We start from the raw sequence: 13,291 nt of genomic DNA on the forward strand, positions 1-13,291 counted from the left end.
CGGCCACTGCACTCCAGCCTGGGCGACAGAGCAAGACTCCGTCTCAAAAAAAAAAAAACAACAACAACAATTAGCTGGGCATGATAGTGAGCACCTGTAATCCCAGCTACTCCGGAGGCTGAGGCAGGAGAATCACTTGAACCTGGGAGGTGGAGGTTGCAGTGAGCCACGACCGTGCCACTGCACTCCAGCCTGGGTTGACAGAGCAAGACTGTCTCAAAAAAAAAAACCCCCAAAACAGAATTGTAGCTATATAAAAGTCACTCTGGAAGCCACATAAGTGAATTCACTTGCAGTTTCTTAAACTTCATTTCCCAAGTTATTCCCCACCTCAAAACCCTTCAATAGGTTCTCCCCACTGCCCTTAGGGATAAAGTCAGATCAAGGCCTGAAACAATGTGGCCTCTGCTGGCTTGTCCAGCCTCCTTTCCTCCCAGGCTCCATTCCTGCTCTAACTTCACAAGAATTCCCTCCTTCCTCCAAAATGACAGATTCTTCCAGCCTCAAGGCCTTTGGTATGCTTACCCTCTGCGAGGAACTCACCCCTTTTCCTAGTTCACTCTTGTGGTTCTTTGAGTTTCTGCTTAGCTGTTCCCCCTCCAGAGGCCTTAGGAGTTTAGCCTGGGTTAGGAACTCCAAGCTCCAAGAACCCCCACACCAGATCGAAACTGGATCATCCCCATCCCACACACACACCCTCTTAGGACTGGTGACAACTCACTCAAGGCCTGACCGCCAAGGTCCTGCCTCAGGACCCTTACACAACTCAGCAGGACCAACATAGGTCATTAGCGGCTTCATGAAATGACTGTTTGAGACCAGCCTGGACTCTGACACCTCAAGTCCCAGGCCTCGCCTGTCCTTTGCGACCCGGTTCTCCTTGGGGGAACGGACCTCCACACCTGATTTCCTGGACCTCAACCATCTCAGGAGGGGTCTCAGGGCCCGCTTCCCCGGGCACCGCCCCCTACACGTAAAGGTCTCATCCGCCATTTTCCGCGACGCCATCCTCCTCAGAGCATCTCCACCCCCACCTTAGCGGGAAGAGATTCATCCCGCCCTTGAGAGGGCACACCCTTGCCCTCGCCCGGCCCCGCCTTCCCCAATAAGCCACACCCCCGAGGGGCCTCCTTCTCCACCTCCCGGCTTCGCCTGGTCTCCGTTGGAGAGGCCAAGCCCCTGCCCATCTCCTAGAAGGGAGCACGCCCCCTCAACCTTCCGCTCCCGGGCCTCCGCGTTCCCCTGCACCTTCCCGGGGTTCCACCCGCCCTTTCCATGCGGGCTGAAGTTTATGAAGCGCCGCAGCAGCCACATCAGCTTTGTCTCTCGGGCCCCGCCGCCGTCCTCAGGTTGGCCCTCGTCCCCGCCGTCTCCTGGGCTCCCTTCTCACCTCCGACCGGCCTCAACCTGCTGCCGGTCCTCTCCTCAGGGCATCCCTTTGTCCCTGTGGCACCGCCCCTGGCAGGCGCTGTTTCTTTACCCCTTTCCCCCTGGCGTGCCTCAAGCCAAGCCTCACCCGCCAACAGCCGGTCCCCCACGCACTCCAGACCCGTGACTGGGAGAAGTATAAGCTCCGAGGTTGCCAGCGGGCAAACGTAGTCCTCGAGAGCGTCCATGTCGATCCTCGAGGTGCTGAGGCAGCCACGGCTAAGAAAGGAGCTGAACTCTCGCGAGAACGAGCCTTCCCTGCGCGCCGCGCTGCCCATCAACAGCGCCCTCAGCTACAGGTAGCAGAGACCAAGGCGCCCGCGGCGGTTGTCCAATAACGACCCTTCGTCCCACACAATCCAGCTCATGATTGGTGGGGCCCGCGGAGGGGCAGCCCTCCCCCCACCCCCTCACGTGACGCTTGCAGGGCGCTCCTAGCTGGCAGCCTGATGCGCCTGTTGCGGGCTTTCTGTCGCCGACCCGGAGCTTGTCCTGCCAGGCGGCTCCAACCTTGTGGGTTTTTTATTTGACGGGGCAGATGGGGTCAATACACAATAAATAACATGAATATAGGAACTGCGCCGTATTGCGGCTGGTGGGGTGAGGCAAACCACTGGCCAGTCTGCAACAGGACAGAAGGACAGTCGGACCCCCGATCTTGGGCAGCTGGCGACCCGCGGCTGGGAACAGGGGCTAACTTTTCCCTCAGAGCTCCACGCGCGTATCGCGGTAGGCCCGATCCAGAGCCCACTCGGGCTGCGAATCGGCGCCCCCTTCTCGGGCCAGGCGGGCCATCTCCTGTTGGAACAGCGCTTGCCGCTCTCGGCTGGGGTCCACATTAATCCAGTTGTTGGCAATCCACTTGGTGCCGCGCGTGACCAGGCAGCCCCCGTGCAGCGAGTAGTCGTCCACGTCACCCACCCAACCTAGAAGAGGAGGGTGACATGAGATCCTAGGCTGGGCTGGCCAAAGCTTGGCCTCATAGGGACCAACAGCATGACCAAGGTGGGTCCAGCTGTGCATTCCTTGTGTAGCAAACACCCAGACCCAAGGCTTCCTTGGGGGCTCCTCATCTCACCCCACTAATGTGTAGTCAACACCACTGGCCCTCTGAAACCAGCTTTCTTGCTATTGGCCCTGTCCATATCCCTTCCCACCCTGGGTTGGCAAGGGACATGTGTCCCAAGCCCCAGGGAGTAGGAAGTCTGGGGCATCAGGGAATGATAGTGATGGAGATAACCCAATAGGCAGTACAGGTCCTGGGGCGGTCTGCTAAAGTCACTAAGGATGGCCTTTGGGAGGCACCAGGAGCAGAAAACCATTTGGAAAGCAGCCAGAAACAGCCCTCCATTGTGGCAGATGGGGACCGGGTAAAGGGAAGCTGTCCTCAGGGCACCCCCCAGGCCTGGTCATAGACCCTCACCTTGCCCATCAGGCAGGTAGTTGTACCAGAAGACTGCTGTGCCCTGTCGGGGCTTGACACGCAGGTTTCCCTTGTCACAGTGCCTCCGTGTGTCACGGAGGTCCACGTCATCCTGAATCAGACTCTGTGGGCAGCAGGGTGGTCGGGTGTTCAACCTGTCCCCACTATGGCCAGGCCAGCCAAGGGTGACCAAAGGGAAACCAACCAGATATGCCCAAGGAATCATTTGGGCCCACATCCTTAGACCTGGAGAGGTGTGTACTTCACTTGCCCAAGCCCCTGCCAGCCCACAAGAGTAATAGCGCAGTCGACCCTTACCATTTCATCGTAGGTTCTGTTATCTGCTACAGGGAAAACGGTCTCACCCCCACCGGTGACGTTGTTCAAATAAAACAGCACTGTCATGTAGCTGTAAGGCAGGGGGGCCACTGAGCAGGTCCCCAGTTGTGGATGCTCCCAGGGGCTTACCTGTGGGCAGGATAAGCTGCCCAGGTTCCTGTTGCCAGGGACCAGGACAGACTAGGATGGGTGACAATAGGGCAGGCCAGTGCCAAAATGTCCCTAGCCCCTCCTTCCCCCAAACCCAGTCTCTTACTGTGAGTTGCAACAGTTTTTTGGCCAAGATCACAGGTGCACTTAGCTAAATGCCATGGCCCCGAGCAAGGGCCTGGCAGGGAAAGGTAGGCTAGCAGAAGCAACAGGGCATGCTGAAGGGCTCCTTGGGGATCAGAAGGGTCTGGTCCAGAACAGCTACCTGAAGAGGAAAGAACTGCCTTGACAGGGGAGGGAGGCACAGCTTCAGCTTCTCTAAGTGGAATCAAGATCAACACCTGGGGGAATGGGCAGGACAAGCTGGGGGCCCAGCTTTGCCCCTTGCTTCAGAACTCTGGGGGCAAGTTTTGGTGTCTGTGGGTACTTCAGTCTGTGTTGGCTGTTGACTCCAGTGGACGCCATGGCCAGTAGCCACCCCTATCCAGCCACTTGGTAAATAGCTTGAGGGGAGAGGTGAGGGCATCACTGACTGGGATAACCAGGCAATCTCCTGGCCCCATGCCAAGGGGCATGCCCACAGTGCAGGGCTGTGCCTGTGTCATGGGCGTTCCTGGTCTGGGGATTGAAGGCAGCAGCCCCCAGTTGGGAGATACTTGCCGGCAGGAGGTCTCGAAGGGTACAGACTCGTTGGCTACCAGCTTGGTATGGGAGCAGATGGTCTCTGGGTACACAGGCCCACTGTCCACGTGGGCATGGTAGTGGCCCCCCTCACCATATCGAACAACCTGCAGCGGCTCGCTGAGCTCCACGATCTCAGGCGACAGGCGAGTGAGGCGCAGCACCCTGGTGGGCAGCAGGCATTTGGCTGGGCAACCCCAGGCAAGGTGGTGACCTGAAGGAGCTGGCCAAGGTGGACCCTGGGCCTGCCACAAGCTCTGCGCCTACCCACCTCCCCTGGAAGTCCCTTAAGCCATCTCAGACTGGCCCTGTAAGAGTAGGAAGGGGTTACTCATGATGAGTCCTTCTCCCTCAGATGCCAAAGACAGAGACACCTGCTGTGTGGAAATGATGACATTTCCACTAAATAAAGGGGTGGGAGTCCTGAGGTCCTCCTCCCGTGGAAGGAAGTTGTTTATTTAAAAACCCTTGGCCGAGACGGGCGGATCACGAGGTCAGGAGATCGAGACCATCCTGGCTAACACGGTGAAACCCCGTCTCTACTAAAAAAATACAAAAAACTAGCCGGGCGACGTGGCGGGCGCCTGTAGTCCCAGCTACTCGGGAGGCTGAGGCAGGAGAATGGCGTGAACCCGGGAGGCGGAGCTTGCAGTGAGCTGAGATCCGGCCACTGCACTCCAGCCTGGGCCACAGAGTGAGACTCCGTCTCAAAAAAAAAAAAAAACCCTTGCCAAAAAAAAAAAAAAAAATTTCCCTTGCCCCCAGAAAAAAGGGTTCAAAAAAAAAAAAAAAAAAACCCTTGCTCTGACGGAAGGGGTCCTGTGGGCAAAATAAGGGGTCATTTATCAGCAGAAAATAAGTGCTCAGTCTGTCTAATCCCAGTGGCCCACTGTGCGCCTGCACAGAGGGCTAATTTGCCTTTGTTAATTGCCTGTCTTTCAGTGGGTCCCAATCCTGGTCTAACAAATGGAACTTAATCCCAAATGGGTTAATACATTCTGTCCTCTTGGCCCCAGACAAGGGCTTCTGTGGAGGCCCTGCCCAGTCTTCTCCCCCTGCTCCAGTAAGAACAGTTTCAGGTGCTCACCTCTGGCGGATGGCACGCATGACGTGGTGGGCACCCTCACCCTGGTAGAGCCAGGTATGGTGGCTGTTCCGCACCAGCTCACTGGACTCTGCCTTGTGGCTCCTCATGTACTTGTGGAAGTCCCGAAGGTCCATGTTGGAGAACTCCTGCAGACTCAGCACTCCTGCACAGGGCACCCAACCATCAATGCTCGCCAAGCCCATATTGGGAGCCCACAGTGGCAGGCTGCACTTCCCTACCTACCCCAAAGGCAGCAGCAGCCCCTGACCTCAGGCACTGAGGGGCCATGTACACTTGTCCCCTACCTGGACTTTTGGGTCACGTGAACCTGGTTTCTGTCATAACAAGCTTTACGGGAAGACCCAGAGCAGTTCCTTTTCTCAGTTTAAGCCCTAATTTGGCCCTAGGAAGGAAGAGGCCCACCCCCTATTAGAGTGGCCAGAGAAGGTTCTCCAAAGGAAGCTTGAGCCATATGGCCAGGGCCCTGGCATTCCAGCCTGGCTGTATAGAGTGGTGGCCACTCTCCAGCCTGTGGAGGGTGAGGAGAGAGCAGGCAGTGCTGGGCCTCATCCAGGGCCTTACATACATACGTCAGGGTACAAGTAGGGCCAGTCCCCAGGGAGTTCCTCATGACCTCAGGTCTCATCCTGAGTGGAACCTACTTCACCAGCCCTGCCTACTGCGTTACCAGCCCACGTTAGCAGAAAGGCCACCCCCTCTCATGAGAACATTCTCCACTGCCCTTGCTCAAACCATTAAGCAGGGGCTCCACCCTCTTGGGGTTCTGGAAGAGTAGCTGGTATCTTTGCTCCGTGTTATTCTGGCTGACGTGAGGACGTCACCTTCCACTCTTTGGCCCAGATTCCTCTGAGGGTGGGGGACATTCGAGGGCTGTGAGCCTGTCACCACCTCTGTTCTGGGGCCTGTAGCAATATGGCAGCCATCCAGCCACAGGTCACCGCCAGATTCTTCACTCTGGTTCACCAGCCGCAAAGCGACTCTTTCAAGTCCTTTTTAACTGCTGTATCTTCCTTTCTTGGTCCAGAATTTGGGCATAAGGGTGATGATCACACCTCAGAAACCTCCTGAGAGTTATTACTAGAGGAGGCACCACTTGCCTGACAGCTTCCCGGCCCACCCCTCCCCAGCAGTTAGCACAGTTAGCAGCACTACCACTTTATACGCTTCGGCATGACTCCAGGTGGACAAGAGGAAGGCAAGGGAGATCTCATTTAGACCAGGGAGGCTGTCTGCTGGGGTGGACCTCGTGTCTGGCTGGAGAGATGGATGGCGCAGGGTAAACAGCCAAGCTCTAGCTGGCCTCACTGTTGCCTTGCTCCTGCTCTACCCACTCTGTTCTCTGCCAACTAGCAGCCCTACTTCCTGTCCTCAGGCTCTCAACTCTGCCTGATGTTATCAAAAGGGTTTCCGGCCGGGCGTGGTGGCTCAAGCCTGTAATCCCAGCACTTTGGGAGGCCAAGACGGGCGGATCACGAGGTCAGGAGATCGAGACCATCCTGGCTAACATGGTGAAACCCTATCTCTACTAAAAAAATACAAAAAAAATTAGCCAGGCGTGGTGGTGGGGGCACCTGTAGTCCCAGCTACTTGGGAGGCTGAGGCAGGAGAATGGCGTGAACCCGGGAGGCGGAGCTTGCAGTGAGCTGAGATCGTGCCACTGCACTCCAGCCTGGGCGACAGAGTGAGACTCCGTCTCAAAAAAAAAAAAAGAAAGAAAGAAAGATACAGAGCATCTGAGGAGAAGGCTGGGGGCTGGGGGTCAAGAGGCATAGGGCCATTTACATTCCTGGACTAAGGGCCTGTGGCCTTCATGGAGAGCACTGTTGGGTGGAAGCAGAGTGAAGGACAGGCCTGTGTCCCACTCAGATGCTCCGGGTGAGATGGGGAAAGCCAAGTCCTGGGTGTGAAGGGAGAACAGGCACCAGGGAGAGACCTGGTTAGGGCATGACCACCAGGCCCCTCAGGAAGACCAGGCTCAATGGGGTGTTCTTTGTGGGCAGTGCCCCCACCACCACTCTGCCAGACTTCTCTCAGAAGCTTGGCCCTCCAGCCTGGCTGTAGAGTGTATGAGAGGTATGCAGAGAGAGAGGCAGGCTGCTGGCCACCTCAAAGCTGCCACCCCATCCACCATGAGTTCTGTGGGGCCCCCAGCCATGACAGCAAGGAATGCAGGATACAGAAGGTCCATCCCTTGAAAACTATGGTGATAAATGCCATCAACCTCAGGTGGATTTTCCTGCCACCTTCTGAGGTTCCCAGCACAGCCAGGGGCTCTCCAGAGGGAAAGGGGACCCCCCAGGTCTGGGTGGTATTTGACTCTTGGGACCAGGTCTGGGTGGTGTCTGACTCTTGGGACCAGGGCTGGGCTGGACAAGTGACCTGGCCACCAGAAAGGTGATTCTGGGCACTCCCACCCTGAGCCTACTCAGGTCCCAGGATTCCAACCTCGCGGAGCTGCAGGTGCCCATCACGGTTCTGGTCCAGCAACTGGAAGAGGTCCAGCTGGCTGACCTGCATAGTGCTCATTGCCTCTTCATACTCTTCAGTGGGCAGGATCTGGCTGCGCTGTAACCCCTTCATCTGCGCCAGATGGATGATGAGCCGGCACTCGTCATCAGTCAGGAAGCCAGGGATTTCTGCCAGAAGAGGAGGTGGGTGAGGCCAAGGACTGAGCCAGGGCGCCGGTGCACCCAGTATGTTCCTCCCTGCAGGGTTCCTGGGGTACTGCGTGTCCCTCAATGGCCACCAGATCTGGAGGATGGAGGACTTTATAGACCCCTTGATTCTGACTTGTCAAGATTGAGTTGTCCTGCGAAGGCTGACTGGCGTTGGAAATGTGGGACCTCTCTTGTTGATGATGAGAGCACACATTTTCCAGGAGAGTCCTGGGAGGTGAGCCAGAGCTAACCTGGATATGGACTGACCCATCTTTGGGTTGGGACTGAAGGCTAAAGGGGTTCTGAAGGGCAGAGGGTTGATTGCTACTTCTTACTGGGTATAAATGTTTAAAATGGGGAGATGGTGGCTGCTTCTTGGTTTCATTTTAACTTTTCAGCATTATTCAAATAAAAAAAGCACAAGACGTCCAATGCTTTAGGCCAGTCCAAGGGCCTTCCCCTCCAATTTCCTGCGTAGATGAGTGCTGGCCATCTGACCAGGGCCGAGTTGCCCAATGCTGGAAGATCACTGAGGGTTACTCAGGTTTGGGGCAGATACTGCTCTCTGAAAAGATATCCCAGGGTATCCTTTGCTTCCTCAATTCCTTCCCTGGTACAAATGTTCACTGAGTGCCTACTCTATGCCTCTACACCCTGAGTAAAGATTAGTCAGGTCTGGGGCTTGGTTTCAGTGGCTGGCTGCCTGCACACCAGGCACAGCTGGTAGGTGGCTTGGTGGAGCTAGAACCTGAGCCTCACATCTAGGGAGCCCACATTCTGGTAGCCCCAGACACTTCCAGAGCGGGAGCATGGGCCCTGCTTCCTTCCCTTGTTGCTGGGAGAGAGGACCTCACTGGGGGACAAGAAGCACACAGAGGAGCTGATTGGAGGAAGGGTGGCACTGCTACCTGCGGAGTGGCCTGCCGCTTCTCTCAGTTACACTTCCAGCACAAAGTTCCAGCCATTGCTAAGAGGAAGGAAAATGGCCACTCAGCATCAGGGTTGGAGCTTTTTAAATTTTATTTTATTATTTTTTGTAGACATGGCGTCTCCCTATGTTGCCCAGGCTGGTCTCAATGTCCCGGGCTCAAGCAATCCTTCCACCTCGGTCTCAAAAATGCTGGGATTATAAGCATGAGCCATCACACCTGGCCTGGAGTGGTTTTTAATAGTAATTACAACAGAAAATACTTAGGTAGCACAAACTCTGCGCAAGGCACTGTCCTAAGTACTTCATACATATCAACTCCTCAATCCTTATACTTACCCTAGAAGGCCAGGCCCCATTAATTCAACCATCCTATCTAAGAGGAAACCCAAGCACAGAGAAATAAGTGCCTTGCCACGGGCCACCCAGTGTGCTGTGTTCCAGAAACCATGCTCATGACCAGATTCAGCTACTAGGAGCAGGTGACCCTGGCGTGATAACATTGAGGATAGGACAAAGGCCCCCACTATTGGCCTGCATGATCCTGTTACCTCAGCAAACCCAGAAAGGGTGTGATCCAAGGGGAGACAGCCCTGTGGAACAATGGGTTAGATCAAATTGCAAATCAACAGTCACCTCCTGATTGCTTAACACAAAATTTTAAAAGAAAGAAAAAGGAAACCAGAAAAAGAAAACACAGGCCCAGGTTTCTTCAGTTTATTAGGTGCCAGTAATCCGCAAGCCCAGTGGAGATGCCTCCAGCCTCTACAGTCCCCTGCTGTGTGCTAATCAAAAACAAACAGCCCAGTCAGCATGTTGGGGCCTCACCAGGTGGGTCCAGGCACCTCGGAGCTGTACAGACCCCTGCAGGATCTCATCTGTTGGCTCCTGGGGTGCAGGAACAGCCCTATAAAACCCTCAACCTCAGTTCATTAAGACCAAGGCACAGAAGGCACTGATGGAGCGAGGTCTGTGGCTGCTGGTGATGCTGGTGACGCTGTGGGGTGAAGGCAGGGTGAGGGGCTCCCTGGGGCTGCATGAGGTGCATGCCCATTCCCCAAGCCATGGCCCTGTGCCACGACGTTGGCTATACAGATGCTGCTGCTCAACTTGCTGGACCACGACACAGCAGCTGAGGCCATCCAGCAGTTGGTCAGCTGGCTGTCCCTGCTTGCCCAGGAGTGCCACCCCGATGCCTGCCTCTTCCTCTGTTCTTTGCCCCTGTATGCCTTGACAGGTAGGACAGGGGCTTCCAGGTGCAGGACCCTGGAGGGCTCCCTCAGGGCCCTGCTCTGGTGGCTCAGGTCTTCAGTAATCCTTGCTGAGCACCTATCAGGGCTGGGCACTGACAGGGACAGGGAGGATAATGGATCATTTTATTAGAGTGTTCCAGACAGAGGGAACCAGGTGCCCTTAGGCAGAAGACCACCAACGGTGGTCAAGGGTTCTTGAATGTCAAGACAGGGCAGGTGGACAAGTCACTTCAGGCTGGGGGTTGGGGGCAGACGGGCTGGGACCTCCTCTCTACTGAGGTGTGGAAGCTCTGTCTGTCCAAAGAGACCCTGGCAAGAGATGGAGCAGAGGCCCTTTTGGTGGCCTTTTCTCCCAGAGAGTCCAGAGATCCCAAGACTGTTTCCTCTTCCCCAGCCTAACCTATCCTGTGAACAACAGTTCCCTCCCAGAGCCTCTGGGTGGCCATGTCAGCAGAACTCAGGATCAAGCCCTTGTAGTGTTTGCCAACCCCAGCCCTGGCTGTGGTGCCCTGAAGGCCTTTCAGGACAAGAGGGAGGGCCCTGCTTCCTCACTTTAAGATGGAGAGTAAAGGCCCAAGGTGCAGGCTGCCTCTTGCAGACACTGGATGGCCACAGAACTGGAGGTCGAGGTGCACTGGAAAGCTGGCAAGACACTTGAGTGGGAGGAGGCGGAGGAGATAAGACAGAAGCACTGGGAGTGAAGAGGCAGAGCTGAGGACTGAGATGTGGGGAAAGCGGGAAAGCCAGGCTACAGGGCTGTTGCTAGGTGACCAGTGTCGTTGCCCAGCAACCAGAGAGTTCCAGGCCACCAGACGGGTAGGAACATGGAGAGGTTCCAGATGATCTGGGTGCCCAGCCTGTGGCAGTGCAGCCCCCGACCCTTTCCCCCAAAGGGTCATCTACCCCTCCCACAGCCTGTGCGAGGCCATGCAGGCCAGCTGCGAGCCCATCATGGCCTGCTACGGCTACCCCTGGCCAGCCATCCTGCACTGTGGACGCTTCCCCTTGGGCCATGATCTCTGCATCACTGCCGTGGCCAAGAAGAGCTCCCACCTGGACCACCCATGTGAGTCTGCACATGGCTGGTCTCCACCTTGCTCAGCCCCACCCCTTTCAAATAATTCCCCAGGGGATCAGGTAAACTGTACTCAATGTCACCTACAGCAGGCATCCCTCTCAAAAAGGATAAAAAAGAGGGAAAAGTGGGAGGGATCAGCCCTCTCCACTCCCTCCTCACTCCACCCCCAACCACACTGACCTCGCCCTGCCCCTCTTCCCAGCACTGCATGCCAGCTGCAGGGACTGCAAGTTGCAGGATGCAGGCTCCTCCAAGGAGGTCCTGGACACTCTCTGCACCAGTGACTTCGATGAGTCCTGGGCCTGTAGCTTTACACACCTCTTCCAAGTGCCTCCAATGCAGCTCCTGGCTCGGTGCTGAGGCAATGTAAGAGGGAATACCCAAATGCTATGCCTGGTTAGAACGAAAAGAAAAAATTCCTTTACAGGCATAGGACATTGCTAAAACAACAGAATGAAACCAAAAATTCTGCTAAGGAAAGTGGCATCCTAAGAGCCCGATTCTAAGGGCAGAGCATCAGACAAGACCAGGTGGAGGGGACTGGTGGATTAAACACTCTTGGGGGTTTAGGGAGGACTCCTAGAGGCCCATCTCCTCACCAGCCCCTCTGTTCCCACTCAGCAGTGAAGGTCCGGTTCTCCAGGCACAACAGTACTTCCTCTGGCCCCTGGGACTGCGACCCGTACTCCAGACTAGAGATGCTGAAGACAGGACCACTGCCCACTGCAGAGCTGCAGCCCACCCTGCAACAGTGGCTGCAGCTGGATGTTACATGCGTGTACAATCTTTTCCAAGGAAGGCACACAGGGACCTATGTGTTGAGTGGGAAGATGGAGGGCTGCTGGCTCTTGGTAACGACGGCCTTTGCCTGGAGCCAGGGCCACCAAAATTTTCGGCTGGCTGTGCGCCATTGGCACCCTCACCAGTGCCAAGAATAGGGGCTAACCCTGCCAGGGAGAGCCTGGGACTTTGTAGCCATGGCCTCTGCAGTGGTCATGCAAATTGTGTGTGCTCCCATGGAAACACATACAACCTTCTTTCTGCTGCCCCCCAAGGAGATTTACAAACCAGAATCCAGAGAGGCACAAATCTCAAACAGGGTGGAAGTACACCTTCCATGGACACAGCTAGGGACTGCTTCTTGAGCAGGTAGTCCTCTGTCTGGCCAAGAGGTCAGATAGGCTCCCTGGCAGCTGTGTATGCTGGGTAGGGAAAACCACCTTCTATCCTTCCCAGGCCCAGGATGACAGCCTGGCTAGTGACCCGCTACTACTGCCCATGTGCCTCAGAACCCCAAGCTGAGTCTCTGGGCAGTAACATAGCCTTGGGCTATGCTCACCTTGGTCATGATGCTGTTTGTCAAACCCCGGACAGACTCAATTATACCTGATTAACCTTTACTGGGTCCGTAGCTTTGTCAAGCAGCAGGCCTATGAAAGAGCAGGGGTGTGTGTGGCAATGCAGAAGCCTGAGCTTAATTCCTTAAAAACCTGAACTAACCAGGAGCAGTAGCTCACGCCTGTAATCCTAGCACTTTGGAAGGCTGAGGCAGGCGGATCACGAGGTCAAGAGATTGAGACCATCCTGGCCAACATGGTGAAACCCTATCTCTACTAAAAATACAAAAATTAGCTGGGCGTGGTGGTGGGTGCCTGTAGTTCCAGCTATTCGGAAGGCTGAGGCAGAAGAATCACTTGAACCCAGGAGGCAGAGGTTGCAGTGAGTTGAGATGGTACGTACCTGTAGTCCCAGCTACTTGGGAGGCTAAGGCAGGAGAATTGCTTGAACTTGGGAGGTGGAGGTTGCAGCAGGCTGAGATCGCACCACACTGCACTCCAGCCTGGTGATAGAGACTCATCTCAAAAAAAAAAAAAAAAAAAAAGCAACCTTGAACTGATAGGCACACTAAAATTCTTTCTCTACTTTTGGGCCTCCAGTGTTCATCATGAGTACCATAGTCTGATGTAGCTGCCTAATGGTTTTCTTAAGCTGAAAAAGAATATATTTAGAAATCCTGTGATAAAGCAGTCATGATTTTAAAATAAATTGTTTTGTATACTGGTAGCAATTACTCATTTACCTCAAATCGTTAAGAAAAATGGATTAAAACTCTTGATGGCGACCGGGCGCGGTGGCTCACGCCTGTAATCTCAGCACTTTGGGAGGCCGAGACGGGCAGATCACGAGGTCAGGAGATCAAGACCATCCTGGCTAACATGGTGAAACCCCATCTCTACTAAAAAAAT

At 55.2% G+C, this 13,291-nt stretch overlaps 2 protein-coding genes across 3 annotated transcripts in view; both read right to left on the reverse strand.

The window, feature by feature from the left end:
* Positions 1–1,987, reverse strand: part of WDR6 (WD repeat domain 6) — a 9,517-nt gene extending 7,530 nt beyond the window's left edge. The window contains exon 1 of one of the 2 annotated variants that reach the window (XM_011939107.1): positions 1,517–1,987. In XM_011939107.1, the coding sequence (XP_011794497.1) occupies positions 1,517–1,706 (190 nt within the window). In that variant the 5' untranslated portion in view covers positions 1,707–1,987. Of the gene's footprint in view, positions 1–1,390; positions 1,435–1,516 lie in introns of those variants that run through there. The other variant, XM_011939108.1, reaches the window with a different exon arrangement.
* The window catches only part of P4HTM (prolyl 4-hydroxylase, transmembrane (endoplasmic reticulum)), a gene marked incomplete at its 5' end in the record, with an annotated part of 17,962 nt that continues 6,582 nt past the window's right edge, over positions 1,912–13,291 (reverse strand). Inside the window, 7 exons of the mRNA XM_011939312.1 lie at positions 1,912–2,354; positions 2,852–2,975; positions 3,170–3,260; positions 4,001–4,186; positions 5,109–5,347; positions 5,463–5,511; positions 7,555–7,765. Of these exons, the coding sequence (XP_011794702.1) occupies positions 2,134–2,354; positions 2,852–2,975; positions 3,170–3,260; positions 4,001–4,186; positions 5,109–5,347; positions 5,463–5,511; positions 7,555–7,765 (1,121 nt within the window). The remainder of the gene's footprint in view (positions 2,355–2,851; positions 2,976–3,169; positions 3,261–4,000; positions 4,187–5,108; positions 5,348–5,462; positions 5,512–7,554; positions 7,766–13,291) is intronic.

This window comes from Colobus angolensis, unplaced genomic scaffold (genome assembly GCF_000951035.1).
Source record: "Colobus angolensis palliatus isolate OR3802 unplaced genomic scaffold, Cang.pa_1.0 Scaffold18, whole genome shotgun sequence".
Taxonomy (NCBI): domain Eukaryota; kingdom Metazoa; phylum Chordata; class Mammalia; order Primates; family Cercopithecidae; genus Colobus; species Colobus angolensis.